Below are 15,795 nucleotides of genomic sequence, written 5' to 3' on the forward strand. Positions count from 1 at the left end.
ACAATGTAATAAATACAGAAGTATGTACATAAATAACAGCAAGCATTAAATCAGCTGGCCAATGAATCACTATTTGAAATCCATATATCCATTATCTATACACAAAATCTTCATTAGGGTCGTGGGGGGACTATCCCAGCTGACTTGGGGCGAAGGCAGGGGACAGGCCGGCAGTCTATCACAGGGTTACACATCGAGACAAACAAGCACACTGACATTCACACCTATACAGACAATTTAGATTCACCAATTAACCTCAGCATGTTTTTGGACTGTGGGAGGAAGCCTGGAGAAACCCATGCATGTACAGGGAGAACATGTAATATAAATACTGTTGACCGGATTTCCGTGTGTTATGTAAAAGCTCATATCCAAAATGTGAACAAAACTGGGATAATCATTTTCACATCAGCAAGCTTAGAGTCTGTCACAGAACCAGCTCCTGTAATTTGCCAGCAGTTCAAAAGCAAACAATGATTTATTATCCATTGTCCAAATAGAGATTTACTCTGATTGGGACGTAACCTGATTAATAGATGTTGCATAATATAAAAAGATTTAAAGTTGAATCTTTGACAAAAAGAAAATAAAAAACAGCAACTTGCTTTTCTTTTTCATTCAGCCAGAAATCGATCCGTGCATCATTTGTCCCTGCATTAACCAGACCTGATGCATCTCTCTCTTTAAGCTTTTGGATGACAAAAAGAAAGATAATAATGGCAGTCTCAAAGTGTTTTTAGAAGTGGGTGTGTGTCGTAAGACTTTTATTTCCAGGAAACTAACATAAACACATTAACACACATACACACTCCTCACCAATGAAGTGGGACTTGTTGTGTGGTATCCCAGTGAATGAGAGTGTGTATGTGTTCGTGTGGTTTTGGAGGGAAACGGTTGCTGTTGGTGTTTTTTTATTTTGAAATGTAAACAAGTGTGTCTGTTTACGGGTGGGTGAAAAAGCAACATCAGACACTGCTAACAAACGTGTGTTTACTGCAATGCTGTGTGTGTGTGTGTGTGTGTGTGTGTGTGTGTGTGTGTGTGTGTGTGTGTGTGTGTGTGTGTGTGTGTGGTGTCTCAGTCTGTGTGAATTTTGGCATCTGACCAAAAGAGAAAAGAGAGACCGCATGACAAGGAAACATAAACACAAACACTCTAGCTGCGCGCACGCACACACACACACGTACACACACACACACACACTTAATAAATTGATTCAGTTCTGCTCCACTGAACTTTGTACTGAATTACTGTAATCACTATAATCACTTTTAAACAAGCTTTTAAAGTTTTATAGACCTCTTTCTCTCTCTCTCCTCTTTCACTCACATACACACACGCAAATAGTAGTTCTCAAACACAAAAGCATTATCTACAAAATTTGTCGAGCATGTGGGAAAATATAAATATATGTTGCAATGTCATAATTGTATTTACCTTGAGCCAATCCTTTCGTGAATTTCTATGGCAATAATAATTACTAAATTACTCATAAATCAAATAAAGGCTGTGAAAAAAGGCCATGTGCAAAACCCCACTGTCAAACAGTAATCCTTTGCTGTTATGTTGTCCTATCAAGTTAAAGCAACGTCAGACAAAGAGTTGTGGATCAGACAAAAAGCTCAGCTAGTTATGCCTCTGGAAACAAACAATCAAACATGCTACTGGGAAACAATTTATGTTGGCAGCATCAAAATGTTCACCATAATGCTCGATCACATGTTCATGAGAAAGTCCACTGACTGGAAAAAGATCCAGACATCTAGGAATTATCCAGCCTGCTTAAAAAGACTGAGAATAAGCAATAAATATTGCAACTTATTAATGGAGTGGTATTGATTACATTTTAGAACAACATGATATTAAAAAAAAACTTTTTTTGTTCAGAGTTTTAAATGCTAGCAACAGTAGAGATGAGGGAAAAAAACGACAAAGAATGAAGGAAAGTAAGAGTAAGGAAGGAGAGGAGGAGGAGACAGACTGTAATTGATGATCTGCTCAAAAATGACCTCTATAAACTTCAGCAAAGACTAAATGATCCGTAAGGTGTGTGCTTGTGTGGGACAGAGTACACGTACATGTAGGATTCTATGAATGTCTACCTTGCAAATGCAACTGTGCACACCCATATGTGTGCGCATGGTCGCGTTTTTATGAGTGTGTCTGCATCGTATATCTGACACAGATGTGTATGTGCGCTACAAGTGTGTACCTGCACTTATTTTTATTTATTTTTTGCATATGTGTGTGTGTGTGTGTGTATCTGTGGGCGTTTCTTTTTCTAGGGTGTGTGTACAGATGCATTTAAATATGAGTCTGTGTGTTGGCAGTAAGGTACACTATGAATAGGCTTCATGTTTTTGCCTGCTGAAGCCTAAAATCTGCACCAAGGGACCAGCTTATATGAGGCTGTCCACTAGCACGCCCACATTCACCTCATTTCATCACTGCTCTTTTTTTAAAAGTGTTGATTTAACGAAATACGGGGGTAAATAATGAAAAAAATATGTATGCATATGACACAGTTTATAGCAAGGGGATTTAACCCTTTGATGCCCAACGTGGGTCAAAAGTGACCCAAATCCAATGGATCCAATCTCTTGACCCATACTGCGCATCAAAGGGTTAAATAAGAAGCTTTGATTAATTTAACATTACAAATGCTATTCAGCACTTCAGCTTTTTTTCCAATTAAGTTATCCCTGGCAGATAGGGTAACCCTAACCCTAACCATATCAGAAATGATCTTTCAGTTTATGGAATCATGTCTTTCATTTTAAGGGACACTTGCAAAAATGCACCCTTACTCCAGAGGTCTATTTAAGTCTAAAGAACTGTGTGAACAATTGTTGCATCACTCATCACACCCATTTTCCTCACATCTCCTTCTCAGTTTCATTCTCAACTCCAACCAACACTCAAATGCGTTTTCCGCCCTTCCATCCTTCCCCTCGCTCTTCCCTTTTCCTTCCCCTCCCTGACTCACCGGGAGCAGCAAGATTCTGGACCTGGGCAGGGACCTGGACATTGGCCTCAGAGGCCAGGGTGAGGCGGCCTCCCTTGCCGATGCGATCGCAAAGCAAGGTGATGTGCTTCTTGAGACGGGCAGTGTCGCGGGGAAGACCCAGTACTGGGCCTCCCGTTTGAGCCAGAGATGTGGCCTGATCCTTGGGGCTCCGCGACAAGCAACTTCGTAGGAGGTGTGAGACGGCGGCGTCGCAGCTCTCCTCCCAGCCCTGGAGGAAGGTGAGGGGTGAGACAAGAGAGTGAGAAAAAATGTCCACATAGTAACATTTCATTATGTTGCTGAGTTTAACTTACATAAAAACAAGGAGATGAGGGATAGGAGAGGCAAGTGCGAAGGAAATGTTTAAATCCCGTACAGAGCAGTGACAGTGATGGATGGATATGAGATTGTGATTTCAATTTATGACTTAATTGGTTTTGGTTTTGTTTGTGTATTAGACAAACTGAACTTGGGTCAAGTTAGGGTGTAGATTTAAACGAGTTTTATTCATTGTCATTGCACAACCTTACAAAAATCAAGATGAACGCAATTAAAATATACACAAGCCCCTAATGTTGGTATGTAATCCAGAGTTAAAGTATTTTGTATAGTCACAGTGACATAATCATAATGAGTTCCAACCAGCAAAAAAACAGTATCTATACACCGTTATCTATACACTGCTTTGTACTCTATAGGGCCGCGTAGAGTTCAAAAGGATAATTGTGAAGCCAAAACATGGGTTTAATATTGCCAATCAGTATCAACGGGTACCCTAACTTTGGATTTTAGAAATAACACTGAAAGAGACAAAGCAGGAATGATAAATCACTAAGAAAGAGAAGACATGGTCCAAAAAGAGGAAGGCAGGAGGAAAGACAACAGATGTGAAACAGCAGAAAAGAGGGACTCTAAGGTGGAAAAATGAATGAAACCTGTAGGAAGTGAAACACACAAGCTAAAATAAAAAAAATTATTAAAAGAGCCCCAGAGTGGGATGAAACTGAGTGAGAAAAGGAGCATAAGCAGGACCAGAAAAAGGAAAAACGAAAAGGGGATAAGAAGATGGTGGGGAGATGAGGCAGGAAAGATTTAATGGACAATTAGTAGCCTTAAATCTTGATGCTTTAACAATGTTCTTGACATATATAAAAGAGCAAGGCAACGATTAAACGTGCAGAAACAAATGGGGCGAACACACAGAATCACACTTGGTAACACTGGCACAGTAGCCTAGCCATGCTAAACAACCCACGGCAACGAATTTAATTCTCTGCCAGGGTGGGTCTAGTTACCCTCGGTAAGCCTCGAGGTTGGATGCTCCTAAAACTGGCCGACGAATCACCATGAAGTGTAGAGTCAGAAGGCGGGCGTAACTAAGTGACGACAGAGGCGCAACGATTCTGACAAACAACCGGAAACAACCATAGAAACAAGGATAGACAAGAAGATGGCTGCGCACAATAAACAGTTATCTTTTGACTCGGCTTTGGTCACAGCCCTTAAAGATTTGAAGCTAAAATTCAACTTGAAAGATAAACAAAGGATAAGATAAGAAAGATAAATAAGGCTTCAATGAACTCCCGCATCCTCTGATTTCCGGCACTCTAGGAACTACGTCAGCCTATTCGTTGCGCTGATTGGTTGTATACCTACCCAACTGCTGCAGAGTGATTCGAAAGACAAGCTTTTAGCCTGCCTCCCTCCCTGTCGAGGGTTCCTAGACCCTTGCGTCTTCAGACCTGGGTCTAGCGCGGCTAGGCTACTGGCACAGAGGAGATGAGAAGTCTCTTGATGGTATTATCTCCCTTTAGGTTGTCTCGGGCTGAGATAACAGATCTGGACACCTCTATCACTCTTCCACACACAAACTTTAGCTAACTCATCCAAATGCAAACCAATGAAGCCACAATCAGTGGCAGTCTGGATGGGTAAGTCTGAGGCAGAAGTAAGTGTGTGTGTGTGTGTGTGTGTGTGTGTGTGTGTGTGTGTGTGTGTGTGTGTGTGTGTGTGTGTGTGTGTGTGTGTGTGTGTGTGTGTTTCGGGTGGGTGAGGAGTGTGGGAGGGTGGGTGAGGGTGTGTTGACAGGTACCCTCTCTACCCTCCAAACCTCCCACCCTCCCTGCTCCCCCCTGCCTGCCGCCATGCTGATAGGCCCCTAATGAGCCATAATGACAGGTAATCAAGCCTGTAATGATGATGACAGAGAGATACAGACAGAGACAGGGAAAGAGAGAAGAGAGAGACAGGCAGACGGAAAGAGAGAGAGAGAGAGAGAGAGAGAGAGAGAGAGAGAGAGAGAGAGAGAGAGAGAGAGTCCTAAAAGGTCAAGGAGACGAGATGATGACAGGATAAGGCAGATATTAGAGACACAAAACAAGATGAGTGGAAAGACGAAGGACAAGCAGAGATAAGAATGAAGGAAAGAGAGGACAGTGGAAGAAAAAAGGGTCTGGAAGGAGGGAAAAAAATGAGAGAGAAGGAGGAAGAGGAGGAGGAGGAGGAGAGACAGGAGGTGGGTGACCTATTTGTACCACAATAACTCTACAGGTTATCAAATGCTTGGAACAAAATAACTGCAGGTTTCTGTGGAAACTTGGCACGCTCATGCACGCGCTCACTGACACATACGTTCCACATGCTGCGGAGGAAAATTAAATGTCTTTAAACCTAAACTGCAGACATTCATCCTCCTGAACGAGAAGAAAGGAAGCAAAGAAAGGTGGAGCGGAGCGGGTTTGGACCGAGGCCAGAGCGATAAATTAAGACAAAGTTCCCCCTAATGCAGAAATAGGAGCGACGTTTGTTTTCTGTACCCAGAAACAAGAGAGGGTTTGTATTATTCACTGATCTTTGAAGACTAGAGCAGCTTATGTTAGTGAACATGTGTTGCTTTTTAAAAAAGGAAGACTTTGGGTTAATATGCATTTATTATTCTTATAAATGGTGTTTCCTGAGGTAAATGCTAAGCAAAGAGAGGTTGTACTTTTTTAGTGTTTCAAGAAAAATGTGTTTATGGGAGCAAAAAGGAAATCTGTGTGAAGTTTTTGCAAACCATTGACATAGTGACAGTTTTGCTTTGTGACTATATAAGAACTACCATCAGTGAACAAACTACCGATGCCATCCCAGCATGGACTTTCTAGTGTACTTTACATTGTGTTTTAATTTCAAACCAGTAACGCAAAAGTGAGATTTATTGCTTTTTATATTTACTGAAAACAGATGATTCATGTAATGATCATATTTAGTAAATCACCGAAAGATCATTACACCATTGACCAAAACAGTAAGTACTGTGCCAAATAGTGGTATATCTAAATTCTATGTTTCTCGATTTTCATGACTTTAAAAGATGATGCTTTGGAAATTGAAGTCCCCATATAAACTATTGACATTTAAAAGCTGCTATACGGGCACTGTAATTTATCAAACTGTGTAGCCTCACTGTGCCACTGTTGTCGCTTTCACAAAGACACACACACACACGGGTAAAATACTTTCCTTTTCTCTTATTAAGTCTCCTAAGTCTCATATCCTTAAACAGCCTGCGGACTGCATCAGGGATATTAAGTCTGACAAGGGGGAAATCCCAGGTGTGATTGCAACATTATTGGATAGACATGGATAAAATGTTCCCGAGTCCAGCACACAACCTTGGAGGACTCCCAAAGAGACAGGTAAAGGTTCAGAAAGCAATCCCTCAGTCCTGACATCCTCATCCAAACTGGGAAAGTCATTTGAGGAGTCGGAGTTACGGCTCTGTGAGAACAAAGTCATACAGTCAGTCTCCAGGGGAAACATCAACCACACGATCACTTCCCTTAACCAAATCAGTGGTATCCATTTTCTTAAAGAATATCACAAAGACTGGATTTGGTACAGTGCAGCTTTTTTTGCTTTCACTGTGCAACTACTGAGTGTAATCAATTTTAAATATGAGCAATTCCTGAGCAATCACGAGCCTTAATATGGTCTAAAAACCTGGGTATGAATGGAGAGCAACAGGATAAACTGGAGAATTTAAGTGCTTTGAGTTTAATTAAAAATATGGCCGGTGCAGTAATTGACTGTAATAGATTGATGTCCAAATTCTCTTTGAAGCCATCAAATTGTTCAACATCTGCAGCAAGTTTATGAAAGTGCCAATTCCTAATATAGTTCACACTAGGTGTATTATTGTGAAGTGAAATTTCTTTAAGTATATTTTTATGTGGTGTAGCAATATTTTCTCCATATGTGTAATTTAGGGCCAAAATGACCCAGAAATGGACGGAGGAGAATGGAAAAATGAACCAAGGGACGAAAGACACCTGATAAAGCAACGTTGCTGCCAGACAAAAATAATAAAAAAACTGTTCTCCACAGTGTTTGGGCACTGGATCTGCTAAGTCTGGTATTAAGTCTGGTATTAAGTGGTAGTTAAAGCTGGAGAGAGATTGTGGTTATGGAAAATAAACTATGATTAAGGTGTGGTTAGGCATATAAAAGACATCAGCCGCGCGTTGTTTTAAAGCAGGTGGCTAAGTCATGGTTGTGTGTTGCTTCAGGTACCAGTGAGACTTGAAATACGATCCAGGAAGTACAGTTGACGGAAGAGATTAAAAGTTTTAAAAGCTTAACAGATGCCAAAACACTGCACAGTGGTTTCTAATGCTCCTTGACAGGATTTTACAGCTCTGGAAAGTCATCACAGGGGAAGCCATTCCATCTTTAGTCACACAGATCGCAATGTAAATAGTAGAAATACGTTGTTCACAGGAAAATGCAAACCACCAGGAATGTTCACGGTCAAACTTGTTCTGAATGTGGCCTGAAAGGCACAGAAATGTCCAATATGGATAATATTCCAGGGGTTACGAGGTCTGGGTGGAGAGAAGGTTTGGTCCAAGATGTCTGCCGGTTGGGGTGCCAGTCATATGGAACCACAATGATTCAAACTCCACCTGGTGTGTTATACATAAAAACAGCACCTGGTGAAATAAAACAGTGACTCTCTAAAGCTCTGAGAAAAAAAGAGACTGGAAGCATTTATAAGTTCTCTTCAGTGCTTCTTTGCATCACCAAGAGCAATTTGACTCAATTCAGCTAAGAACATGCACTACCAGTCCCAAATTTGGACACACCTTCTCATTTAATGGTTTTCTTTTTTTTCATGGCTATTTATATTGTAGATTCTCACTGAATGTGTCAAAACTATGAATGAACACATATGGAATTACACAGTAAACCAAAATGCATGAAATAAGTCAAAATATTTTCAGTTGTATATTTTAGATTCTTCGAAATAGCCACCTTTCGCTTCGATTACTGCTTTGCACACTCTTGGCACGAGGTAGTCACCTGAAATGGTGTTCATTCATAGTTTTGATGCCGTCAGTGAGAATCTACAATGTAAACAGTGATGAAAATAAAGAAAAACCATTAAATGAGAAGGTGCATCCAAATGTTTGACTGGTAGCGTATGTCTAAAAATCTTCTCTGTGGTGCTGAAATTTTTTTTGTGGTGGTATATGGCTAAAGAAACACTTTCGGGTACTATATAGAAAATGTCGGTTGTGAGAGCAGGAAGCTGGTGCGAGTCTGGCTTTATGGTTGTATGACGGATTCTGGTAAAATAAACAGAGGACTGAGAATGTGGGGGGGCATGCAAAAATAGAATCCAGACAGACAGCACTGGCAATTTTGTTCAAGAGACTGACAAATGGAAAAAGAGACAAAAGAGTGAGAGAGAAGAACAAGAAACAAGGGATGGACATGGGGAAAGGCTAAAATCCAGAGTCAGGAAACCAAGGAGACGGACAAAGCAGAGGAAGAAAAGAAAAAGAGGAAGTGAGGAAGAGAAAAAAATGATGGATGGATGGAGAAAATGACAGCATATGGCAAGAGGGAAAGATATAAATAGGGATAGTGATGCAAAAAAGAGCAAATGATGGAAAATTAAGAGAAAGATGCTAGAGATAGAGAGAAGAAAAGATTTATATATCAATACAGGGAAGGAATGAGAGAGGAAAGTAGCATGAAAGAGGATGAGGTGATGAAGTAAGAAGAAAAGATTGAAGAAAAAAGGATGAAAAAGAGGAATGGGTGGCAGATACAGAGATGTACAGAAAGGATGAACAGTGAGATGAGGATGAGAAGTGTGAAAATGGAGAGGAAGATGAGAGAGGGATGAGGGATGGAAGAGGTCAAAAAAGAAGAAACGCTTGGAGTGAGAGGAGAAAGAGAGAAGCAACAGGAATGCATGAAGAAAATGAGAAGGAGGAGGCATTCTGCTTGGCTGCAACCAAATGAGACGTTTCGTTAGATACCACACAAATGCATTTCCTCGAGAGTTCCTCCCTCTTCTTTTTTCTCCTCCTCTTCCTTCTTTCTGACCTTCTTATTCTAAATACTTTCTTTCTTTCTTTCTTTCTGGATAAAAATCAAAGTGAAATGAATTCATGCTCTCCTAAAGTTTCTAGGAATTGTCAACCACACATTTTCACCACATTTTGATGTCTGTCTCTTTAATGTCACAGAGGTAGTTCTGTGTCCAATAGAATATTAATCCTGTGCAGTGCTGTTCCTGTCATAGTGATCTTGAGCAGTGTTTGGGTTATTAAAGTAATGTTTTACACACAATACATTCATTAAAAAGAATACTTTACTTATTCTTTCTCTGTTGAAATAATAGCGTTATTTATTACATTACGTTTGAGATGCAGTTACCAGTTGACAATGTATTTAAATTGCTGTCATTAAATCATAACTGTGTCTACATAGGACAAACACAAATCTTCCATATATGCTGTTTGATACAGTATTACTACAACTCCAGTGGCAAAGTTCATGAAAACAAGCCCAAAGAGCACAGACAATGCTATATAAACACTTTCCTCATACATTCCTATGGGATCTTAGAAGTTGATGAAAATGCTATATGCCTATTTGGACCACTAGGGGCTTACCACAGTATGACAGTATGCGAGTGCTAAAAATTCACCTTTTTTTACAGCCCGGCAAAACTGCGTTTTCCGGAAGGTATTGTTTTCAGCTGCATGGTCTTGCTTGCTTGCTTGCTTGTTTGTCTGTAACAATTTGGTTTCCGCGCGATAACTTGACAAAATATTGATGTAGCCTCACCATATTTGGTACACAGGTGTACCATAATAAGACACAGGTCAAGTTCGCATTTGGTGACCGTGACCTCCTTTTCAAGGTCACAGGGGTCATCTTTGTCGCCGGGCGGTCCAAGTTTGGTAAAACTTCTTGTTTACTTTTGGGTTCTCTAATTTGCAAACATAGTAAGGATGTATTCAACCTCATAATTAGCCCTGCCGAATTATAGAATAGCTGACTGTTGCAGGATTGCTGAAAAGTACTTCCACAAGCTGCTAAATTGAATAACAGCAGTAATTTTACTGATGGTCAAGAAGTCACAACGCTGTTTCTTGATTAATAAAAACTAAAAGTAGATATCTGAATGCTATATTTTGTGTTAAAGCAAAACAGTTTTAAAGCAAAGACAGTTTTCTGGAAGGAACGCAAATAATAGAGAGTGCAGGCCAAAAATGTCTAACTCTTTTTGTAAACTTCTGTAAGGCAAGATCAGTTACATTGCACTGTGTTATTTGTTGGGTCAATATCTTAACATTTGATCAATTTATTGCCATAACTTTTAAATTACTACTAGAGTAGGTTCTCCAAAAATGCTCATTTTGACAGTGGCATCTTTGAGGAAAAGTCACTCTTTCAGTTAGCAGACCACAAGACTGAAATGCAAATTTGATGAATCTAATTTAGATCCATAGAGTGATAGCCAACAAAATGATCTTTATGTATTTTCTATCAAAATTAGGAGGGAGTAATGAATTATAGTCAATCAATCATTTGTTCAGGAAATGAATGAAGTGGAGAAATGTTTAAAAAGCTGGAGTTCAGATAAAACATTAAACTCATTCCTTGACTTCTCCTTCACCTCTCCTCTTCATTATCCCTTTAACTCTTCTCTGCCTGCCATTAATCCAGCTCTCCAACTCTCTGTCCTCCTCTGGGACTTTTTCCTGTCCGTCACATTCCTGGGATTTATTCCACTGAAAGAAAGCTCTCTGAGGGTCGGACTCCCACTCACCTGGAATGACCTCATCTGCGTGGACATAGGAGAGGTCAAAAGTCAAGATGAAGATGTGACGGGCCACATCCACTCTGAGATGCCCAGCATTCGGTTGAGCACACAAGTGGCACTATGGTGAAACTGAGATTTTGACTCCACAACTTGGGATATTTTGAGCTCATCTTTTTCTGTCATAACTGTAACTCTGAATTTTGGAAATTGTGCTGATGACTTTTTTAAAAAAAAAAGCTGCATCACCATCTCTTTAGGTACAGCACTGAATGGGAGAATGTGCAGCGTTTTCTGAAAATAGCTCGTCAGTCCACCTGTTTGTGTAAATGTTGTGGACGTGACCCTGATTACTGCTAATTCATTTAATGCCATTAATCCCATTTAAAATAACACACACACACACTTACATTTACAGCCCCTTGAGGCTCATCAACTGACCCTCTCAACCTATTTCTGTCTACATTCTGTGAGTGTGTTTGTGCGCGTGCATGTTTATGTGTGTGTGCGCGTGCACTGTAAGATATTTTATGCGCAGTTGTGTGGATGTGTGTTGGTCTGTCAGAGAAGGCTGGAAATAGACTTACTGGTAATGAGAGGTTCAGGGGATTGATCAGAGCTATGGAAAAACTAACACACACACGTGCGCACGCACACACACACACACGGAGGTACTCTCAGTCTCTATGGGGTGAGAAATCTTTCGTGGTCTGACTGCAGCAAATGGAGGAGCTCTGTCAACACGACTGTTTATGTAGAGCCGGTTCCCCTGCAACATGCACAACACACACTCACACAATTATATACGCTGCTACACACATATACGTGCACAGAAAGCTAGAAGTCTGAGTCAGAGGCCGATTAAAGAGTAATATGCCATCCATTCAAGCTGAGACCTCCTGCGACCTTGACCTCTCTTGTGTGTTTTCATGTGCTCATTCTATGTGTGTTCAAACGCACACACACAGCTTTAATGCTAAGATTATGAACAGGTACCACAGAACACACTGTTAGCGCAGAGCTGACGGGTGAGTGTTGAGCGGTGGAGAGTGAGTGTGTGATTGAGTGTGTGTCTGTGTGTATGTGTATTCCTCAGGGGCCAGAAGTACTTAATGTATTTTAAAAGTTTTCAGAGTGTGTGTTTAAGCTGGGGCTGTGTTTACTGAGCAGGCTGTAGATGGATGGACAGACACTGACATGTTAATGGCCTCACACTCATGCCTCCTATGTGCATGTGTGTGTAAGTGTGTGTGTGTCTGTTTGTGTGTGTGTGTGTGTGTACCAGTTGTGGCGTGTCCTGCAGCAGCGGCAGCAGCGTGGCCTCCAGGATGGCAGTCTGATCGGGGGTCAGGCCCTGCCACAGCGACAGCAGCAGCACAAGCAGGTGAGTGGCGCTCCGCAGACGGACAAACGCCTCCTCCAGCAGGGCCCGGTTCTCCTCTGCAGCCTCGGCCAGCGCCATCACCTGGAAAACAAACAAGTCAGTGAATCACCACTTTAACAAATGGTTTTCATCTTGTCAATATCTTCTTGATGTACTACTGTATAAACCCACTGTTGGCTGCTGCAAAATCTAACATGAATAAATTATTGCTTGTTTAACTTGCCATACTGGAAACAGATGCAAATACTTTACTTCATCAGGAGGTATATGAAACCGAATCACGTAGAAGTGCTGCTTCTGAGTGTCTTTAAAGCTTAAAACCTGTACTTGATCACCATTTCGTAGAGGTTGCGAGCAGCTCTTTAATCCAGATTCACTTTGTTGTATGAAATACTGAAGATAACATAGTACAAATACACTTCAATCAGTTTACAAACCTCAAGTGCAATATGGTGAGTTAAGAGAACTGATAAAAGAAGATTTATTTCACAAAAGCAGGGCATTTATCATCCCAAAAAGTGGATTCTTTTGTTGGAAAAAGATGAATTGTCCTTTAGTGTTTTGATAATCTGGGCCACTTTCTCTAGAACACACACATTTATCCTAAAAAGCTCAGAGTCTTAACTGCACAACGTGTTTAAACAGTTTTACAAGCATCAAGTCTGCAGCTCCTTCATTACTGTCACTGTCTGTTCTGTCAGGTGCCTAACATATTCTCACTTACGGTAGCCAAAAATAAATTGATCTCAACATTTTGTTTTAAAACATGTATGGTAAACATTGTATTTACTACCTTTACATTTTTGGCTTGGAATTTTTGCTTAAAATTTTAAATATTGTGTGCATCGTGTATGTGTGTCAAAGTTTTTGGTGGGCTTTTAGTTGAAATGCAAAGTAAACAAAAAAGTAAGAAATACCATAGACATCACAGTTAAATAATTTCTTACATTGCTAATTTCCCAGGCTGATTTATTTCTTCTTTGTTCTTTAACAGTGAGTCATATTCTAGTGGTTTTACTCATTATTTTTTGACACTAAACTCACTCAAGTTAATTGCTTAACTGGAAGAAAATGGCAGCACAACTGAAAATCTAAAATCCTGCTATGTAAACTGCAGCGGAATCGTGCAATTTTTACGATCCATTTTTGTACTCTCCTCTTGCCTCCGTAGTTTGGCTAACCTGATTTGTTTCCATTTCCCTTGACAGCTTGCGGTTTTGACCTACGTGACTTTTAGTGAAGCTGCAATGAATTATTACAGATAGAAATGATGGCCAAAACTATGAAAATCAAGCCATAAACTTAAAAAAAAACAAGAACTGCTCTTTAAAAGGAACTCTTCCTTTAAATTTTCTCTTAATAGTATTAACCACTCACTCCTTAACATTGGTAGATGGAGTTGGCATAGGATCCAGGGAATTTACAATGGCCTGCATTCAATACCTACAGTGGTACATCCATAGAAAACTCCACGGTTGATCGATATTCTCAGTATGTTCTGAAAAATCACTGCTTTGCCAATAAAACATTAAACAGACTATAGAACACACTTCTGCAGCTATGTAGTGAATTATGAGTGAATTGAGAACACTTTTATAGACTCTTTCAGTCCATGACAGAGGAAGTTACACATTTTCCAAAGCCATGTTTCAAAACTACAGACTTTGGTGCCCTGAAAAACTTCCTTTAAAGCAGTCCTTCAAATATGTACACATTTTAAAAATGAATTTGGATTATTCCTTTAACAATGCATTCTTAAACAGCCGGAAATACACATTAACCATGTGATTTCCACGTCCTTCAAATCATAATCCCTTGTGTTACAGGGCTCTTTCCTGTAGTCTGTTGGAATTACATTTCAGCTCTGAACAAACTACATCACTGTTCCCTTGTTAGAGTCCTGGAAATCCCATTTAAAGGCTGTTTATTACAGAATTGCTTCTTTCTCAACTGGAGAAATAAACTACACTGAAAGGACGAGTTCAAATAAACTGCTCAGCGTATGCCCAGTCTGCTTGCTATGACGACATGCCCTTACATTTGGTTGACATCCACATACAAAAAGCAGAATTTTCAGGAAGCTACTGTTTTTCCAAGCATCGTAAAAAAAATTTTTACCGACAATCTCAAGATCCAGAAACACAGACAAAAGCAAGCAGAAATTAAATATTTATTTTAAAATAAAGATGAGGGAAAACAGCAAATGAACGCATGAATGAGGCGAGGTGGGACCAAGTGAGTCTGACCTTCAGCAAAGGGTCAATTCCTCCATCCTTCCATCATTACAACAACAAGCGATGACAAAGCAAGACGGATGCAAACGAAGACAACAAGAAAGGACAAGCCGGAGGACGCGAAGGGAGGGAAACAGGAGATGAAGGAGGAGGAGAATAGATGAACGCACAGAGAGAGAAAAAGAAGAAGGTGAAAGCAGATCTGGGACTAATGGACGAGTGTGTGTTCAGATAAATGAGCGATCTGCAGGGCTGAGCGCCAACGTACGCCAGCAGTTTGTTTGACAAATGGATTCAGCACTCGCCATCTGATACTCCGAAAACAGAGATGGAAGACTCAGAAGTGAAATGTGTGTGAGTGAGTGTGTGTGTGTGTGTGTGTGTGTGTGTGTGTGTGTGTGTGTGTGTGTGTGTGTGTGTGTGTGTGTGTGTGAATGTGTGTGCCAGGGTTAAACAGCAATTGCCAAAGTAAGTCGTTTTGATTTGTGTAACACTAAACTACAAACATATAGGTACATGAGAACGAGTGCTCCGTACCAGACTTGAATGCTAAGTGTAAACAGTCAAAGGTAAAACTCCAGTTCACTTTCCCTTGTTTCCGTGGTAACCCCAAAGAGTCTCCAGCCCTCAGTCACGGCTGAGGTCATCTATAGGTGCCATGTCACTCACACCTTGTAAGTAAGCCACACATTCATATACAAACACACACTTAAGAATCAATAAACACATAATCCTTACAAATACTGTCATTTTTAACTTTAGCTCTGTTCTTCCCACATAGACTTGTATATATTCACTAACAGCCTTGTCTAACCTTAGCACACGTCTGACCTCTGCTTAAAGAAAAGTGTCAAATCTGACTCATTTCTGAATACTGAATAAAATGTAGCAATAAAAAAGGTGGCACTAGAGGATTATCAGATGACTTATAAGCAAATTATTCTCGATCCTTTAAAAGTTTTTCTTTTTTAACAAATTCTATGATTTCTTCATCTACACCTTATTCAAGAAGTGTTTTAGCTTGATGTAACCCCTATACACTCATGTCTGTATCAATTTTTTCCCC

The 15,795-nt window shown here is 40.3% G+C and overlaps 1 protein-coding gene across 2 annotated transcripts in view; it reads right to left on the reverse strand.

Annotated features, from left to right (window-relative positions):
• Positions 1–15,795, reverse strand: part of bbs9 (Bardet-Biedl syndrome 9) — a 197,066-nt gene that overhangs the window by 73,431 nt on the left and 107,840 nt on the right. For both annotated transcript variants that reach the window (XM_022206924.2, XM_051956346.1), the window contains 2 exons: positions 12,394–12,576; positions 2,987–3,236 (listed from right to left, as the gene is read on the reverse strand). In XM_022206924.2, the coding sequence (XP_022062616.2) occupies positions 2,987–3,236; positions 12,394–12,576 (433 nt within the window). The remainder of the gene's footprint in view (positions 1–2,986; positions 3,237–12,393; positions 12,577–15,795) is intronic.

This window comes from Acanthochromis polyacanthus, chromosome 12, assembly GCF_021347895.1.
Source record: "Acanthochromis polyacanthus isolate Apoly-LR-REF ecotype Palm Island chromosome 12, KAUST_Apoly_ChrSc, whole genome shotgun sequence".
NCBI classification, from domain to species: domain Eukaryota; kingdom Metazoa; phylum Chordata; class Actinopteri; family Pomacentridae; genus Acanthochromis; species Acanthochromis polyacanthus.